General features: G+C 42.5%; 1 protein-coding gene across 2 annotated transcripts in view; it reads left to right on the top strand.

Moving 5' to 3' along the window:
• LOC138624435 (glutamate receptor ionotropic, NMDA 2C-like) overlaps nucleotides 1-20,282 on the top strand; it is a 49,856-nt gene that overhangs the window by 11,426 nt on the left and 18,148 nt on the right. For both annotated transcript variants that reach the window (XM_069704652.1, XM_069704654.1), the window contains 5 exons: nucleotides 11,216-11,281; nucleotides 12,067-12,255; nucleotides 13,055-13,395; nucleotides 13,986-14,100; nucleotides 17,391-17,602. In XM_069704652.1, coding sequence (XP_069560753.1) covers nucleotides 11,216-11,281; nucleotides 12,067-12,255; nucleotides 13,055-13,395; nucleotides 13,986-14,100; nucleotides 17,391-17,602 — 923 coding nt within the window. The remainder of the gene's footprint in view (nucleotides 1-11,215; nucleotides 11,282-12,066; nucleotides 12,256-13,054; nucleotides 13,396-13,985; nucleotides 14,101-17,390; nucleotides 17,603-20,282) is intronic.

The raw sequence follows: 20,282 nt of genomic DNA on the forward strand, positions 1-20,282 counted from the left end.
GCTTGGATTGGGTCTGAAGTAGTCTGCCTTCTTGCCACTCTGATGAATGCATTTCACCCAGAGGTGTTGCAATAACATTGGTCACATATAACGATCAAGAAAAAAAAAAATGTTCACTGGTACGACATGAACAACAACCTGTAATGTAAACCCTGTCAGCAGCACTCGCTCCTCACAGCCTCCTGTCTTAGTCAGAACTCTTGTGCACCGGCATCACTCAGCTTAAAACAATTTAAGTAGGTCAGAGCGGTGAAACCCACTTTGGCAAGCAACTCGCTGCATGCAAATACTTGGATATGAGCAATACAGATGGGCGAATTATCGGCGATGACTGCAGCCTTCGACCCTTATCAGATCGTCTAATCCCTGGCTGGGAAAAAGCCACAGTTGTGGGAAGAGAAACTTTGCGAGGGGAGACAAGTGCTACGGGCAATCTGCGCTTCAATCAATCATCCCTGCGCTCTTGAAGAGCAGCAGGTTTTTCCTGCTATGATTTAGCATGTATCTCATTGATGAATGGAGACGGAGAGCAGTGAGCTGTGCGGTTAGATTGTAAAGAAGAGATTGATGACACCAGATGGATTGTTAATCTATACTTTTTCTCCACTTTTGAGTTGGATAATGGCTCCATCCCTTCTTCCTCTCACTGCGTGCTTCCCGCCCGTCTTCCCTTCCTTCCTTTAATTACCTAACTGCTATCCTCGACACCTTGTATTTATAGAAGTGACTCTCACACATAGAAACACACATGCAAATGAACACAGTCACAGTCACTCACTCACACACACACACACACACACACACACACACACACACACACACACACACACACACACACACACACACACACGGCCAAATGGGTGAATTCCTGCACTTATCCACCAGCAGAGGAATCCAAACCGAGCTGTAAAGTGCAGCTACGTGGCTACGAACGGTGGATGTCGCCCGCAGGCGACATTTTGTAAACTGTGGCAAGTTGTATTTATCAGATTCCTGTTAATCAAAAGGTATCTGCAGATGTCACGTCATAGACGGGTATTAAACAGGAGGAGCTGTAGCTGCGGGAGGGTGATTGATTTGCTGTATTTTGATGGCAGAGCGGGAACGGCAGAGTGAGTGAGTAATAGGCAGACGGAGGAGAAAGATGCTTCGATGAAGCTTGGCTGACAGCTGCCTGAAGGCAATGTTTTACTGTCTCACAGTTAAGTCTCCCTTCTCTCTTTTGTGAGTGAAATAGTCATTCTTGTTCCCAAAATTCCATTTTGGTATTTTTTTTTTTGGTACTCTCTGCACTTCTCACCTCGTCTCATTTCACCAACTTATTCATATTTTACTTTTGGTCTCTCTATCCCTCCAGCTTTATAATCTTTCCCTCCATCACCTCCACTCCATGAATCCAGTTTTTTTTTTTTTTTTTTGGCTGAGTCTATTAAGGTTGGCCAAAAGTAAGCCACGGGCCTGTGCTCTTTTGTGCTCTCTTGGAGCTCCATGACGCCATTAAACTGTTAATTAGACCCTTCAGGAGGCTGTAGCTCCTATATAGTTTTTACAATTCACCCCAACATCAAAACCATTCAGTCTTTTTTTGCCCCCTATTTTTCTATTTTGCTTTCGGTTCCTTGCAAAAACCTCTCCAACCCGTTGCTACTTCCTTCAAATTGTGTTTATATTCAACCCAGATTTGGATCTCGGGCAGTTCTTCTACTGCCTCCAAAATGTTGTGGGCGAAGTTTGTCAGTGATCGACAATCTCTGATTTGTAATTTGCCGAGCCAATCACGGCTGGATTAATTAACCTCTCCACTTGACAGCGCCAGAAGACAAACATGCAGATGGGACGTTATCCGCGTACCGACCGACCGTTTCTGTGACGAGCCTAAAGTGTTGAGTGACGGTTCTGTATATAGCACAAAGACTAAAACACTCCCCTTTGTGGTCTGCATGTCGAAGGCCTCATTCAGCCCTGCGTCTCAAACTCCCCTTCAGTCTCTGTCTCTCTCTTATACACTCCTTTGTTGTCAGCAAGGAGAAAAAAAAGAAAGAAGAAGCTTGTCAGAGGTGTCGGGCACAATGGGACAGGTGGATTGGACGGAGAGAGACATATGTGAGTGCATGATTCTCACAGGGGATAAAAGAGCTCAATAGTGCTTGATTATCAATAGCCTGATGATGATGAATATCTTTGATGGCGGGTTTAAAAAGAAGCAGCACCAGCAGCCGCGCAGGCCGCCTATTTATGGTTCCTGTCTCAGTGATCTCTCTATGGCAAACAACAAGGAAGGAGGGAATGAGACAAAGATGAAAAGATTGAAAGGAAGAGAGGAAGTGTGTCTTTTGTCAGACGACACATACATCAAGCGAAAGCGAAGAGGAGGAAATGAGAAAGTGTGAGCAACGGCTGAGAAAAGGCATAAAGACTGTTCAATAGGGCCTGTGAGGGAAGGAGAAAAAATAAAGCAACGTGTCTCTCGGAGGAGTTGGAAATCAGAGCTTGAGTGTGTTATCTCTGTGTGTGTGTGTGTGTGTGTGTGTGTGTGTGTGTGTGTGTGTGTGTGTGTGTGTGTGTGTGTGTGTGTGTGTGTGTGTGTGTGTGTGTGTGTTGTGGGCTTGCTGGCTGGCTGTGAGTCACTGCAGTGTGCTGGGTGATCATTAGAGGGTGCTGCTTCCAGATGTCGAGTCATGGGAGTAGTAGAGCGGGAAGGCAACAAGAGAGGAGAAGGAGAGGAGATGAGGATGGGAGGCTGGAGGACACTCCGAGCGAGGCTGCGGGGTAAACAACAACAAGAAACTTTACCAACAACAACAGAACTTACATATATTTGCCATAATATTCCACTGTCAGATAAATGAGTGCTCTAATTATGATAGCAATGATTGTGAGAATTCAATGTTTGTCTTGTTAAAACCACAAATCCTCAAATTTGGTGGTTTTTATTTTTGCAGAAACACTTAATGGCCAAAAGTATGGGAACACAAACAAAGCTTCTGAATATCTAATATCGGGTTAAGTGTGTTTAAAAGGATAGATACTTCAGTTATGAGGCTTATCCCAGTTTTTTATTATGTTTGGGATATGACATTTACCAAGAAATTTGGTGATGCATATACCAATAAATATGGTAAATACAAGCAGCCCGGTATTACCAGACCCAAATTTACAGAGTGAAAAGAAACAGTCTATCCTCTTTCCATTAAAGATGGTTTCCAGTTGGTGCATCCTAATAATAATAAACTTTATTTGTAATGCACTTTTCTAAACTCCAGTTACTCCAAGTGCTTCACATAAAATAAGCCATTAAAACAAAACAACAAGTGAATCCTAACAAGCAATAACAATACAACACCCAACAACACAATGATCGTATAAATGACCCATAAACATGCAGCTGGGAAGTTTTCCAACACAAAGCAACAAATTTGAAACGGTTAATTTGACATTCATGCACTTCGATTTGTATTTAAATAAATCTTTCCATAAATGACATATATTTAACATTTTCAGCAAGATAAGGCAAAATTCCTTTTCAGTCACACTGTTAGGTGACACAGCTGTGCAACAATAAACATGGGCACTGCAAATATTTTGAGTGAATATTACAAACACCAAACTGCTGCCATTCATAGTCACTAGTTCTCCGCGTTGCAACTGTAAAAACCTACAAGCAAGTCGTCCTTATTCAACTTTATGAAACCTAAACCTCAGTTCAAACCAGCCTGTAGTTGAACCCATAGACTGTATAAAAAGACGGACATACTTCCCGGGTCTGAAAAATTAAGCAGAAGTGCCTTAAATTGCGATACCACTGAGGGCCACTAGGGGCTGGCTAAAAAAAACAACCTCTGGCTCCAATAGGCGCTCATTCAAAAACAGTCAACCACTCTCATCAAATACAAAATCACTACATTTTTTGTGTCTTTTGCTAAATTCACTCCTTCTGATCAGTGTTCTGGTGCTGTGAGAATAATTCCATCGTTAATTAGATATTAGGTCTCAAAGAGAGGTATGTCTGGTTTGATTGAGTTGCCTGGGGTTCAGTCAGGTTGCCGGTGTAGGTGGGAGGGCTTCGTGTCCTTAGGTTCTCAGTGAGACTCACCCCTCAGTCCACCCCCCCCCCCCAAGATAGCGACAACCGATGTGTCAAAGTCAAGGCTTCAAAAAGACACTTCACAAGCCGAAGGGGGGACGACACAGCGGGAGGTCCCACAAACGATGACCTCTGCAGGACGTTCTATTTCTACAGGACACAGATTCAGACTGAACCATATAATAAAGCTTAAACTGCAGTTTCTGAGAACACAGCAATGTGGTTTAAGTGCTTATGTGAGTTTGACCCAGTCAACACAGGTTTAAATCCGTCCTGAACCTTAAATTGCAGCTAATCTAAGGACAGAGCAACAGCTTCCATGTTGTTTTGGGGGCACTTGCAGGAAAGACTGATACTATCATCAAGTCTTTGGAGGACAGCCGGTCTCATTTAAAAACATAATCGCTCATGAAATAGAAGTCTTCATAAACCTGTTAGTACCAGTGGCTGTAAAGCCTCAGAGCTGATGGAAGCTATTTGAATTCACAGTGTAAAGGAGTTCAATGAAATAACTTGAGCTTTCTGCAGTGCTCTGACTTGATACGAGCAGTGAAGACCACTGACTCGAAATGACACCCTTTAAAAAGATGCCGAACCATTTCCAAACACATTATCACCTCGCTTCAAATAAGGCCGACTTTCTGAGAGGACACTTTGGATGAATGATTGTCGTATAAAAGAGCATTAGAGTTTACTCGTTACATGGTGAGGGTGTGGTAAAAGATTGTTTGTGTGGCTGCCGGGAAACATTTTGGGAAAGGAAATTTTAATTAACTACAGATGACAACTCTATTTTATTATCATAAAGCGCTATTAAATCTCTCTGTTTTTGAGGAAATACACAGTGAATGTTTAATCACTAACAAACTAGTTTTTGTTCATTACAGTTACAAACATCGAATAATGAGCGATCGTGGTTGTAGGCGATGATAAAGTCTGGAATAAACAAAGCTGACAGCTCTCTGTGTGTGTGTGCGCCAGTAAATGGGAACAAAAGTGGCTTTTAAGTGTGCACATGATGGATTTTTGAAGCAAAGACACTGTTGAGCTCGAGTATTCGAGCATATAAGATCATTTATTACAATTTGAAGCTGTCAGTAGAAGATTATATTTCAGGAGTTACAGTCTGAGAAGTGGCTGCAGTCTAAGGTCACACTCTGGTCGTGATATTAGACCGAAGTGATGCAATGAGCCAGACGTCTCTTACTGGATCACGGTGTACATTTCTTTTTTGGGGGGGTTTGTTTCTGTGGCAAAACTGACCCGTTTTCTCCGTTTGTCCTTCTGTACTTCTGTCTCTTCTCTCCACCCCCTTCAATTCTGGCTCTCTCTTGGCCCCATGATCCAGAAACCAGAAACTCCATAAACAGGTCATGAGAAGCCCAGAGCTGCTGCACAGTATTCCCATTGGAAAGTGGGTTTTTTTAAATATTTTTTTTTAAATTTGAAATCTCTGGGAATGAAACCACGTTAATGGCCAGGTCACCTCCAGCATGGCCCAGTAATCTCAATAAGGCAGTCAGTCAAACTAGTCACACCATAGCATTGAGAGTAGCGTCGCAATTCAAGTTAATTGTTTGTGGCAGGTTTCCCTAAATAGGTGAAAATTAATCAGTTTAATGAGGACATAAGCATCACAATGCCGTGACAGAGTTTAATTATCTGTTAAAGCAAACTGTACTAAAACGAATTGTTTCTATTTAAAGGGTCAGTCCACACAAATCAGCTAAAAACAACATATGTTTCAGGTTCCCAGGTTCTTCTGCCACCAATCCTGACAAAACAGAAGTAAATCTAATTTAGTCTGTGATGCTCCAAGCATCAAAACTATTTTGGAAATAACTGCTGGAGGTACAGAAAGAGTCACGTTCAGGGCCGTGGCTGCAACCTCGGTGAAAACATCAAGGTCACGACTTCATTAATTCGTCTGCGGAAGTGGGAGCATTCATAACATACACACATTACACATTGTGGGTTCTTAAGTCACTAAGCACTCTCTACCACATTTACATAAAGTATATGTTCGTGTAGATCAAGCTTTGAAACAACTAAAATGCAAAAATCTCACTTTGCAGAGAAACAAACAGTGTTGCCTGAGTGACGTCAGTTGCATTAGCTCCGCATCCCCTCTTCCCCGGTAGAACGATGGACAACACATCACTACATTGGGATTTCTTTTTCCGGAAATGTCTCGCCACCGACAGCTCGTTCAGTTTGTAATACTGCAAATGTGAGGGCTTTCATCAGCGGGCCACAGGCTCAGTCACTATCGTGTCTTTCAGCAATAGATAATGACTGAGCAGACATTCATTTAAATGAAAATCTCTATAATTTTTTTTACTTCAAATGAACTAAAATGAGAAATGATGTGCTTTTAAAAAGCATGTTACAGAGGAAAAGGGCTCGGACTCCAGTCAGCCGAGGCTGAGTTTTTGAAATTTAATGAAGCAGTTCTAGGTTCATCAATTAATACATTTTGCATTACGAGTAAGTTCTATATGAATAAATCCTCATTATTTTATTATACAGGTCCGTGCAATCCATTACAACAGATTTGCCACAACTTCTAGAATAAGAAGGATATAATCTTCAGTATTTATCGACCGTCTGGAAGTATAAATTAGGAAAAACTGTTTGTGCGTGTCGTGAATGAAAACTCCTTGTCGTGGGTTCAGACTTTTGCATCACTGTATTCGGGTTCATCCATGTTTCTCTACGCTTTGGAAACAGTCATGAATGTGAGGTGGACAGAGGCAGACATATTCCTCTACTCCAGAGATGTGACTTGTCAAAGGCAATTTACTTGTCACAGTGTATGCTGTTCAATCCTGATAAAAACACTTTTATCTGAGGCTCAGGAGGATTGTTGTCAAGTCTGAATATTTTCCTCAGTGGCATCACCTGACTGATCTCAGGCTGGATCTGGAAACTACAAATCCTGTGTAAACTGAAAGCCTGTGCTACACCTGCGGAGGAGTTTGAAGGACTGAGTCTTTGACCAGGCAGACAAAAATCTTTCCATTCACATTACTGGAAGCGGAGGGTCGAGCGATTTTGAAGTGTGATTGACGGTGGGGACTAAAAATCAGGATATACTCGGCCTGTGCTGCATTGATTCTGACTGTTCCTTGTTTACTCAGTCTAGCAGCGTGGCTCAATGGCATTGTTTGTCTGTCAGGTAGTTAGTCAATAACGATCTCAACAACAACAGATGGATTACAATTAAATGATTTACTGACATTTGCGGCCCCCAGAGGAAGAATCCAAATGACTTGCGATGATTGTCTGACACTTTCTTTCCAGTTTATACAGTGTCAGTTGTGTCAGTCAATTTGCAAAGTAACTGCGGCCAACGGATAAATCTAATGGAGTAAAATGAATAATAGTTACCGGAGTGATTTCACTCAACAATGAACCCAACATTGTAAACGTTCCTGGTTATTTCTAGTAAACATTTATTATTCATATAAAAACGCGCGCATGTATAACCCGTACGAGAGATAGTAAAATAACACCTACACGTGAGCATCGACTCGCTCCCTGTTTGACCGACACCAGTCTCTCCACCGAGGGGGAAGCGCGGCACAAAGTCTCCCCCGTGGAAGGAGAGGAGTGCGCGAGCAGCCACCGTGTCCACCATCTTCCTGTCACATTACCATACGTATGGCAGTAGGACTGCTAATTACGCCGGTGTGTGACAGCCGCACTGCCAAGGTGGTGAGAACAAGACGGCTGGGAAGTGGAGGACGAGGAAGCCGAGGGGGAGGGGGGAAGAGAGGGGGAAGGACTCTGTCTCTTCATGTGGGTGGTGTTACCGTGAGTTAAGACACGGAAAAGAAGGTATTTAAAATGTTTTTTATTTTTTATTGTAATTCTTATTTGATTTCACTACCAACGGGGAAAGTGAATGTCTTCCAATAAGTTTGATTTTGACTTTCTTAATTGGAAAGTGATAAAACACTGACTGGACTGAAGGGGTCACCACATTATCAGTTTGTTTAATAGCTCCGACACGACTAATTGGATTTTAATGGCACTTCTTCGAACGATTGCACCTCACCACCGCTCTGGCATATCAGCTGAAGTGGGGCACTATAGTTAACCAGGACTGCCAATCCCGAGCCATTTTTTATTTATTCAGTGACAGCCTGACACAGTTGTGTGTCGCTATTTTTATAACTATTTTGGTGCGCAGCCCAGTCAGTGGCCTGGTGGCATTTCAGCTCCTGGAGGTGAGTCTCCAACGAGCTGAGACAGAGATAAAAACCTGGTCAAATTGAGTGAGGGAGAGTCTGGCTGTGATATTCCTGTGGTACTCCTCGGGCTGCAGAGCTCTCTCGGGGCTTCGCGGAGTCTCTGAGCTGCGGGAGAGCGAAGACCAACAGGAAGGAGAGATGACAGTTAGTCACCTCTGAGACGGGAACAGACTGAGAAGATCTGAGACTTGGTCCCAAATGGCACTTGACAGTTTAACACTATCTGTTCTCTCTCTCTCTCTCTCTCTCTCTGCCTTCCTCTCTCATACATGCGTGCAGTTGTATTTTGAGATTACAGACTTATATTTCGGCCTGCAGTTAATATAGGAAGGAGTACAGATGGAAAATAGAATAACACATTACGCTGATGAACGCCTTCTTGCACCAGCTGCCGATCAATTATCGAATCTAAACTTGAAATATTACTACTTATGTCAAATCTCTGCATGTTCTTGCACCTGCTTACATCACATGTCTACTCAGCCCTCCAGCACCTAGAGGCTTCTCACATCTCCAACTATTACAGAGGTTCATCTAAAAAAAAAAAAAAAAAAAAAGAAAGAGGGCTGTTCAGTCTGTGGGACAGTTTCAGTTGAATTTGTTGACCCTTTTTTTTCAGCCAAGTGCAGCCGATGCTTTTTGTGTTTTGTGTGCATGTACGTTTCTTCCTATTCAGTGTGGTTGTTTAAGCAGAAATGAAATGACAACTGTTGACACAACAATTACACATGATTTATATGTCCCCAAAAAACTTTCACTCACATAAGAATTCGATCCAGTTTTGTAATGATGTTCCAACATCATTTGACCTTCAAATCACCACATCATTGCTCAGGATATATCTTTTACATATGACAGTAATTTGTTTTGTTGTTAGCGTTATTTTAGAAATCTTGATCAAGTGACAGAAAGGTTCCTGTTGCTGACAAAAATATATGTGACACGTGCTCTGGGATGTGAATACATGTGAAACCGAAGCAGTGAATCACTGTAAATGAGCACATATGGCAAAGCTGCCTTGCCAGTCAAGCTTTAAAGGGGTATGGTTAACTCGAAACAAGGTATGTGTTGGTCGAGCAAGAGCAAGAGGCTGAATTCATGTACTTCCACTTACATGTGCATAACTGCGTTTACACACTCACAAATATGGAAACTTGCAGTGAACTAGTACAAGGATGTTGTACTCATAATGGTGAATTTTTTTTTGTATGAAACGCTGGATACTTGATATTCAATTGTTTATATTTTGGCGGACGTGCGGCGGAAGAGGAGGGACCGCCAACCAATTTTCAAACTGTTGAAATTGCCGGTCGAGGAAGCCGCAGCTGTTGCAGCTCAGACCATACAATCTGTAAACATATACAATTCATCTTTATTTTTCCTCTAAGTACCACTACACTGCTGTTGGACAGAAGCTATCAGTGTGTTTTATTGTGTGCGTGAAACAGAGGGCACGAAAAGACCGTTCATATTTTAGTAAAATGAGCAAACAGAAAATGAATCAGTTTCAATTCATTGCGGTATGAAAGTTAGTGTACTAACACGTAGTCTGTCAAATGGAAGTGTGCACAGATTGACATCAAAGCCAGAGTCTCGGTGGCGAACATGCTTATACAGCCTTTATAGAGGCCAAGCCTTTGATTGAATGGGACTGACCAGGCAATCAGGATGAACATGAAGAGGGAAACACTTTACCAGTAAGAGGGAAAGAAAAACACTCTAACACAGTTAGTAGCGGCCAAATCAAACGATCCCATCCTCCAAAACAAGTGGGCACGAGACGGGCCGGCGGGGAAGGGCAGGAGCTCGTCCCCGTTTGTCCAGAGTTCCTCCGCTTCTCGTCCCCGAAGCCTGCTTTCTCTCATACTATTTGAACTACATGGGACTCCTGACAACCTCTTTCCTGTCAACGCACACAGCGACTAGACATGCAAATGTGTGCTAACACACACAGAGACGCACAACACTGGACCGCCCCTTCTCGACAGAAAGAGAGCAGCGGGACCGAGAGCTGCTCGGAGACACTTGTGCCACATCGAGGCTGAATACGGGCAATCAAAGCGTTTGAAGAGGAAAACATCGATAAGAGTGCAAAGCGTGATATAATATCCACGATAGCTGTTCCTTTTACAACATACATCACCCTGCATCTGCATCTTTATGGCTGTACAGTGCAAATGAATATTTCACAGCTGTGTATTGTCAATCAGTCAAGTTTTAAAGGGTTATCGATCATGTGTTTGCTGCCAAACTTTTAAACGGCACTTTTTAGGACGTTGCGGATATTTATGAAACATTTTCTAAAACGTTAAGCTGCTTCAAGTGACAGTGTCCGAAGCTCGCTTAAAATGTAGTCCCCCACCCCACCCCCACATTTGTCACTTCTCATTTACTTAATTGGTATTGTAAGTCCGTTGTGCTCCGCCGGATACGTGACTTTTAACACGGATGGCTTTACAGGTGATAATATGCTTACCGAACAAGAGGGAGAAGTATTAAAATGCACTGTTCTTGAAGTTTCAACCAAATTTAAATGTTCCGCAGCAGTGGCAATGTTAAAGGTGACGTGTAAATGAGGAGAAGCCGAGCAGGTAATCTGAAAACCTTTCGTCCGGTTTGCTTCTGTTGTGACAGGTTCAACACTGTACTTGGATGTTCGTTTGCTGATTTATTCAAGATGTTGAGTTCTTCTCATATTTTATGACCTGTGGGCCCATAAAACCTGTTCGGAAATTGTAATTCCTTTGCAGAAGTGGCACGTTTAAAAGTATCTCAAACGCCTGTGACAGCAAACGTCCACCTGGCCGTGGATGTCGTTCGCCTTTCCGCCCGTGACAAACTGAACCATCAACTGAGACTCTCCTTGTGTTTACAGGCCGAGGGATCCTCTTTCCTGCAGATGGGGTCTTCTCTCAAGCAGCAGGCCATCAGCATGTTCAAGGTATAGAAGTGCATTTTATTAACCTCCAATCAAAATCCTACGCTGTCACACCAAATGGTTGGAGGGTCAAGCCTGACTACTGGGACCTCTCAGGCGGATTAACACCGTGAAAGGGACGTCCTAACAATCAGTGGGGGAAAAACCCTGATCATAAGTTCTGGACCAACGTCCACATGCTGATACAATCTGCAGGCTATTTATGATGGATTGTACAAATTGCCATGAGATTGGCGGGCTTTCATTGTCACAGATGTTTTGGGAGTCAACCAGATAATCTCAGTTAAGTCTGTAATGATGTCAATCTATCAGCTGAGAGAGTTTCATAATGAAAGTGACAGTTTGTAGCAAAATCAGTAAATGGCTATTAGTAAATATAATCACATATAGATCAGTTCAGATTTTAAAGCTTTCTAGTTTGGTTTTGTCATTACTGACCAGATGTAGTCTACATCAATGTTAAACACCAAGCATGTATTAATACAAGAGGAATTGTTTTGCAAAGACTTCTTGATCACAGTCGGTCTTGTTTAATCTGATGTGCAAAATTCGCCAATTTTAATGGTGGCTCTGTGTTGGGCTACTGCTAAATTAAGCTAAGCCTAACAGAAACTGGCTCCAGCTACACATTGATCACAGCCATGATGAATGATATCGATCTTCTCTAAGCAAGAATGTAAACCAACATATATTTCCAAATTATTGCTTTCGGTCCCTATAGATTTTGAAATGTACTGATAATAATTAATAATAACTTCTAGTAAGCACTTCATATGTCCCTGTTTCAGATGATGGAGGAGTATGACTGGGGCGAGTTTACGGTGATCACCAGCTTGCTGGCGGGCTACGACACCTTTGTGGATATAGTTCAGTCCTACACAGACACTTCCTATTTTCTGTGGAATCTGCAGGACATCTTGTCTCTGGAAATGTCTGTCGGGTCGAGTGACGTGAAGACCAAACGAATACTGCAGCAGGTACGATGACATATAAAGTTGCTAAGCATCAAGTTTGTATGAAAAAAATTTGTTATGCGATATCTGTGGAACAGCTTCAGGCAATTTCTTCAAATTTGGCACAAACGTTCACTCGAACTTGAACTTCATGAGATTTTTTTGGCCAAAGGTCAAGGGTCAAGGTCTCGATGCCCATTACTGGTTGTAACTCAAGAATTATGACCAAATTTCTTAAAAATGTCTAATAGGTTAAAAACTATGATGAGATGACATTTAATATCCAAGAGCTCAAAGGTCAACTTCACTGTGACATAAAAATGTTCTGGCCATTGTTCAGCGCCGTAACTCAGGAACAGAAGAGGAGAGTGTGACCATATTTCACATTCAGTCAGATACTGAATTGGTGAGACTGATCTTGAGTGTCCAACAAGAAACAGTGCTGATTGTATCGATCTTCTTTGCTGGCAGGTTGAAGATGTGCTTGAAGCATTTAAGAATTTGTAGCAAAACAAACCCATCAGAACAAGAACAACAAAGCTTGGATGAATGCTTCTTATTAAATTTCAGCTATATATATGAGTTTTTACAGACATGTATGGAAACTGCAACTTGACTGGTCGGTGTACGACAATGACGAGTTTAGTAATTCAGTGCAAGTTAATAATAATTAAATGAAGCTGAAATTCCCACTCTCACTACGTTATAACTCGGCTTGAACTTTTGGAACAGGTGGCGTCACCGTCTTCCGATGACCTACGGCATGCTCAAGCTGTTTCCCTTCGTTCTGCGAGTTACCACAGATTTCTTCTCTTGTCTGCAGGTGGACTCGCAGGTCCTGCTGGTGTACTGTTCCCATGAGGAGGCGCAGTACTTGTTTCAACAGGCAGCTGAGGTGGGTCTGCTGGGGCCAGGCTACATCTGGATCCTCCCCAGTCTTGCCGTGGGCAACCCCGAAAGCCCTCCACCTGCCAGCTTCCCCATCGGTGTGATCGGCGTGATTACGGACCAGTGGAGAAAAAGCTTGCGGCAGAGGGTGCGGGAGGGTGTGGCCATTGTAGCCAAAGGGGCCGAGAGTTTCAAGAAGCAGTATGGTTTTATCCCCGAGGGACACGGAGACTGCAACAAGCCGTCGAAACACTCAGACAACAATACTCTGTTCAGGTGAGGCATACTCGAGCTATCGCTTCTTGTCTTTCCAGCAGCTAAATATTTATTCAAGCTTTAAAGCACTTTGTGACCCTGGTTTTGAAAAGTGCTGTATAAATATAATCTTACTGACTTCCTTTTTTTTTTCCGTTAAACACGGAGAGAAATCATTTTTTACAGCCTGAAACTCCCAAAGTGATCATTACTGACGCATCGACAGAAGAGCACAACTTCAACTTTTTTCACGAGGCCGCCAGCACGCGACGTGAAGTGGTCTGAAATGCAAATTGGTCTGAATTCATTATACACAGTAGAATCTATCGTGGATTTATACCTTAAGACACATCAAAATCACTCCGTAGGAACACCCTGCTGTCCGACCAATCACCTGCCGCTATCATCCCCTAATGAGCTACTTCCAGTCTCCCACATTAGATTAAGCCCTCCCGGGGGAGCTTTGGCTTTAATTAGGAGGTGATCATTGTGTGTGCGTGTATCCGAGGAAATGAATATGCAAATGATCATGTGTAGAGTGTAGAATCAAAGTTCACTGATTGCGTACTTTATACTTTGGATATTTGTGTTGATGTTTCTGTCGGGCACAGGCACATGCTGAACGTGACGTGGGAAAGGAGGGACCTGTCGTTCAACAATCAAGGCTTCCTCGCCAACCCTTCCATGGTCATCATCGCTCTGGACCGGGAGAGACTCTGGGACAAGGTACCGGGCAACATAATCACAACAACACGCTGGCACTGGTAGCACAGGAACAGTCAGACAAATTCTAAATCATCACCGTGGACAGAGCAAGAACCAAAACCACCGACGGAGTTGAGCATCTAAAAAGTTCGTCCTGTGGCGCGGCCCAATATTTGTTAGCATGTAGGACAGTGTGGCTACGGCTGTGCAGAGGAGTGGACCAGTAAACTATGACATTATAAATCTGGCAAACAAATGCATCTCATGCACTGTGAATATTATGGACTTGCAGATTACTGAGGCGGACAGTGTTTTGCAATGTTTTAAAAAAAAATTTTTTTTTATAGATAATAAAAAAAGATCTTTAATTTTTAGGGTTCAGATTAATTATAGTTTGAAGTGAGACCTGTTTATTAACAACCGTTATTGGCTATGTAATCTTTTGGCTTCATTTTGCTGTTAGATGTAATGGGTAAAATCCGGAGCCTCATGTGCATGTCTACGTTTCCCTGAGCGTGACTATGAACCCCAATCTCTCCTGATGGTTTAATTAGTGCAAAGTAGCTCTGCAAAAAGCACTTTGTGTTGCTTTGGTGAAAGATTGCTGCTTGCTGCCCGATCAATGTGTGTCTCTCCTTGGTGAATTAGAGGCATGTTGGAAAGCACTAACAAGTAGAAGCCTCTTATAACTGCAGTCTGTCTCGAGAATCAGTTTCAATGTATAACATTTAATCTTTAGATATCTTAATGTCAGTGACTTAGAAAAAACAAAAACAGGAAGATATATTTTTTCCCCTACGATTGCTAAATGGATTTTTTTTTAAATTTTTTTTTATTGTAATAGCCATAATTTATAATGACATTCTCTGAAAGTGGAATTCACAATGAATCCGAAAACATCACAACACAAGTGAGAAAACCTCCGACCGACACTTAAAACCTGGCTGGATGCAGATAGTTTACACCGGGAGGTAACTTCTAAAACGTTGTGAACATCATCAGGAGGTGGTCTTTGAAGTGGAGACAGAATTTAAAATTAATAATGGTGTGTATCTTTGTGTTTCCTGGTGAAGCTAAATCCTTCTCCTACTCCTGTTTCATCGAACCCATGCCCCTGCAATCTAGACAGTTTTACACACACACACACACACAAAGCCCGGAGGGTGTATTGAAAAAGTGCGACTAAACAGACAGACCTGAACGTAATCTCACAGCTACAGTTGAACTAATTTACTTCTGCCCTGGAAAGACCAACCTACTTTATCAATGTCACCTCCTGGCTGGAGCGTATGTATGCGTGTGCGTATGAACATGGACATGTAATTGTGCTGAATTGGGGTTGGGTTTGTACCCCCGTGTGTGTTGATCCTGAAACCTCACATACTCTCCGTCCGTCTCTTGTCCTCAGATGTGGTGTCGATGTCACACCTGACGAGACATCTTCAAACAAGATGCCGTACAACTGTCTAAATCCCGTAACCTGCTCTCTGCTTCTCAGTCCCGTCTCATTACCACCACGTCTCTCTCTGCTTCTTTTTCTTCCGTTATCCGTCATATCATGACACATCATGGGTGTCCTGTTTTTTTTTTTTTTTTGTAAAGCCTCTCTCCACCGTGACCACCCGGCACTGTAACATGACGTCGGTTTCCTATCTGAAGGGTGCAGCCGGGGGACATTTAGGTCAGGAAAGTTTCCTTTCTTTACTGGGATCTTGCACCTGAAGACTCAACACAGTGAAATAATGCATCATTTCATATGAACATTAGATAAAATAGCTACGTTCAACGGGAAACTTGTTCCTCACAGCGACAGTCCCACGATTATTATAACACAACTCTGCAATTCCATTCAGTTCTATCGAGAGCTTTTGCGTCTTTCGGCTCATAGTTTTAGTTCAACCCTGTTTCCAAGCAGTAGTTTAACGTCAGTAAGTCCCAATAAAGTAACCGTATGCTACCTTCAAGCCGCAGACTGCACACAACATTACTGATTAGCTGATGAACACAGTGGAGTTTTTTCTACTCAGGAGGTGCTGGAGACCAAAATCGAGTTAGAAGGAGAGTGAATATTGAACTTTCATTTCTCAGGGGACAAAAACACGTCTCCAAATGATCACTAATTGTGCTCTGTACCTAATGAGTGTTCGTATGGGTTGCAAAAGTTGTAAATTATGCCCCTCTAGTCAAAAATCCATATCAATTGGTTCCCTCCCAACAGAGTGCCAAGTATAAGAATGACGAGTCAAGCTTCTGCTTGAGATGCTCTGAGAAAATAACACACGTGTCCAAAAAAAGGGCAGAAATTTAACGATGGATCTTCAAAACGTGAATCTCTGCGATTCCGTCATTCACAGATGGTGCAGACCAACAAATCGCCGTCCCCACACGTCGTTCTGTACCTCCATATAGATCTGTACATCGTCCACGTATGACGAAGGAAAAACATTTAGTCTGAGTGAGCGAAATCAAGAGCCGGTATGAAAAAGAGGTCTCATTAAATCTGTGAGGGAGCGAGTTTCACCCACAGTAAGGCAGCGCCGGCCGAGCCGGGTACGGCTCATTAGGTCGGGTGATGTGACAAACAGTCCTGGTTCTCATGGAGAGCATCGCATTGAGCTTAGTGCCGACATCAGCGGGACTATTCATTTTGTGACGTGACATTACACAGCAATTCTGGACCAAAGTGACTCCCTCCGACGATCTATTGCTATTTTACAGTTCTTATCTTGTCCCAGTATCTGTCAAGATCTCAGTCTGTAGATTTATTTTCAGTTCAGTGAGCTTTAGTGGCACAAAAACAGCTTTTCCATTTATAAAATGGCTTTCAAAACGCAGCAAATATTTTAAACACATAATAAATAGCGGTAATCACTTGAACAGTTCCCATTTATGAATAGTGACATTTTGATTTGTTTATTAGTTGAAAAAAGAAAATTAATAATTCAATAATCAGTCAACAAAGTGAACACAGATTGAGGGCAACACATGCTGGGATCTATTATTAATGTGATGCAGTTGGTTTGCTCTTTGTTTTAGTTTCTGTCCCCCCCCCAAAAAAAGATGTCTTGCTTCAAGACTTTTAAGTCTCCTTAGTATGCATTAATGAACTCTACGCTCCTTTCATCTTCTAATCGTCTTCCTCCAGGTCAGGACATGCAAATCTTTCTTTAAAAATGAATTAAAAAAAAAAAAAAAATTCTGTGAAGTGGGGAGTAGCAGGACAGGTGAAGAGAGACCGGTTTGACATGAAGGTCGTGGCTCCGGTTTAAACACACACATAATACCAATGAGCTCCTTGTCTCCGTGCTCAGGTGGGGACGTTCGCTCGGGGCATCCTTCAGGTCCGTTACCCCATCTGGCCTCGATACGGCAGCTTCCTGGAGCAAGTGTCCGACGACCGTCACCTGACTGTGGCCACGCTGGAGGAGCGTCCCTTCGTCATTGTGGAGAACGTGGACCCGGACACCGGTACCTGTGTCCGCAACACGGTGCCCTGCAGGCGTCAGTCCAACTACACAGAGAGGTACACGCAACAACGCCAACACTTCTTCTTCTTCTTCTTCTTCTTCTTCTTCTTCCTTCTTGCTTTTTCCTGTACAGTTTGCTTTGTTTTAGTTTAAAAAAAAAACCATGAATCCTCATCGTTATTTCTTAACTATTTCACATACAGTGCCTGTTAGGCTGTTTTCCTGTCCTAACAGATAGACCTGGGCATAGCTGTTGGTGTAGCGATGTGAATTACGATTGGGATTTTGCACAAGGGGGTTTTATTTTGAAAATGGACCAGATGCTCTATGCTGTTCCTCTGTGCGACTTCCTGCCGGGCTGATCTGCTCTGGGCAGCTCGATGCTATCTGTCAAAAATAGACGAGCACGTATTTTTGGCGAAGCTGAACACTGAGCCTCTTCTGGGAGGCTGCTGAAACCCGCCTTAAGCCTACATATGTAACTCACACATACAAACACACGGTCACTGATATTTGAACCCCGGTAATGATGAATTGTTCCCATGGATGTAAGTAGAAAAAAAATATATCGATGCGTGCCACTTTCATGCTTTGAAAATGTAGCAAAACAATAAACAGGGTTTTAACTTTGCTGCTGGCATTTCTACGCTTTGAAAAACCTCAAAAGAGAATGGGGAAACATGAAATGCTGATTTTGCAAAGCAAACCTGAGATGAATGGTCTGGTTGGTGTGTAAACATGGGTTGCAGCAACAGTCTCATTGCCAGACATTTTGGACCATCATGTTAAACCGATGAGCGAAACATTTCACCATGTTTCTCTCACAAGTGTCAGTTTTAGTTTCGACAGCGCAAAAATCGCTCATTGATTTTACTCACTTCTCCGAGAGCTTTTAGCCGTCGTATAACACGCTGTCCTCGTCAGCCCATTCAGTTTGCTCAATTTCCTTTAAGTGGAGCTTTGTGTTAAAGCTTTCCAGCACGTTTTAGGACTTCTCATCCACACTGACTTCAAAGTTCAGTTTAAAAAAAACAACTAATTTTTGACCTTAGAAACAGCAGCTGAAAAGAAAAACTTCAAATCAAGGTCCACTTACTCTCCAAGCTCCTAATCTGAATATACCAGTTGTTTATTCTTTGAGCAGAACATTTCCGATTTCAATCAAAAATATCATCATCAATGTCAATTATTGATTCGGCTACCTATCTTTAGACAGCAGTTAACATTGGAGGACTTTTTGGAGGCTTCTATCGCTGTATATATAAAAAAAGGTTTGTAAAAATAGGTCATATTTCTAATAATAAAGGATCATTCTGGTATGGCTACCATAACATTGGCATCATATCAGCACGGGTATCAAAACATTTCCAGTAACTCTCAGTCGTACACCCAGACATCTGCACCCTCCCTCCCCTGTTCCTCTGCCCCAGTTTTGTTCTGAGCAGACACCTCAAACCTCCACACTTCATTAAACACAGAGTAATTGTGTGTGCTGAATGTCGAAGCACTTTAAAAACACACCTCCGGTGTCAAACACAGATCGTAGCATGGCAGAAAACAGCCATTAAACAGCTATTACGTCCGACTACCTACAACTGGTGCTCATCAAGAATACACAACATCTTCATTATGTTCAAACAACCACAAACAATACAAGTACAAGTCTGTCATAAACTTAATTGCAGCTCTGCAGTAAAACCAACATCAAACACTTATCAGTTTCCAGTTTGACAACAGAAGCACTCTGTGAAATACGTATTTACAACCACGACTGGAAAACATTATTCTCATATAAAATCCGTGTTTGTCTGCCTTAGACGGCCCTGAAATCACAGTTTACCTGATAAAACACAAATATAATTAAAGGTCAGCTACATTTCAGGAGTCGCTATAATATCCTGCTAAAATCAACAATGCATGTTTTTTTTATTTTAAAAATGTGAATTTAAAATGTGACTAAAACACTGATTTACTAACCTCACTTCCTCTATGTGCGAAAGCAAACTGAACGATTTAGATGAGGAAAACTACAAATGGAAACCAGAACTTCCAGGTTTGGTTTTTAGAAATAAGGAAGACTCATTTCCACATTATTATGGTGTCCTTAGTTAAATTCACTCGTTCTGATCAGTTGTCTGGTGGCCCTTCTGAAAATATTTCCAGGATTAATAAGATGTTAGGCCTCAACGAGAGGTATGTTTGGAGGCCTGCCTGGTTTGATTAACATGCCAGAGGAACATGTCAAACATAGGCACGCTGTCCTCGGGTTCTCGGTCTGATCCGGCCCTCGCTGATCCCCGGCTCGTCCAAAAATGGTCACGTCTGGCTCCAAAAAAACAAAAAACAAGATAGCGACGGCCAAAATGCCCGACTCAAGGCTTTAAAACAGCTGTTCACAAACCAGCGGGTGACGTCACCGCGGGCTGCCACTTTGTCTCTTTGCAAAGTGCCGGGATGGGTATTCAAACAGAGTCCGGTTGTACGCAAATTTCCCTGTTGACTCAGATCTGGCAGGTCAGTCCAATGAAATGATTGAGCGGTAATTATTTTTAGATGCGTCTTCTGCTATTTTCGGGTAGACGCAGCGACACAGGAAGAGAAGCGCTGCTTCCAAGGACCTATTAATCACGTGTGATTGTGAGCATCTTGTTCAGCATGCAAAGAGCAGCAGGAAATACTGTGAGAGCAGACATCGCTTAACATTTGCTGCCTGTTCCTGCACCTTTTTATAACGAA

Source organism: Brachyistius frenatus, unplaced genomic scaffold (assembly GCF_029030835.1).
Source record: "Brachyistius frenatus isolate BFR_SWC_R1_liver_20210118 unplaced genomic scaffold, ASM2903083v1 Contig_51, whole genome shotgun sequence".
In the NCBI taxonomy this organism is placed as follows: Eukaryota; Metazoa; Chordata; class Actinopteri; family Embiotocidae; genus Brachyistius; species Brachyistius frenatus.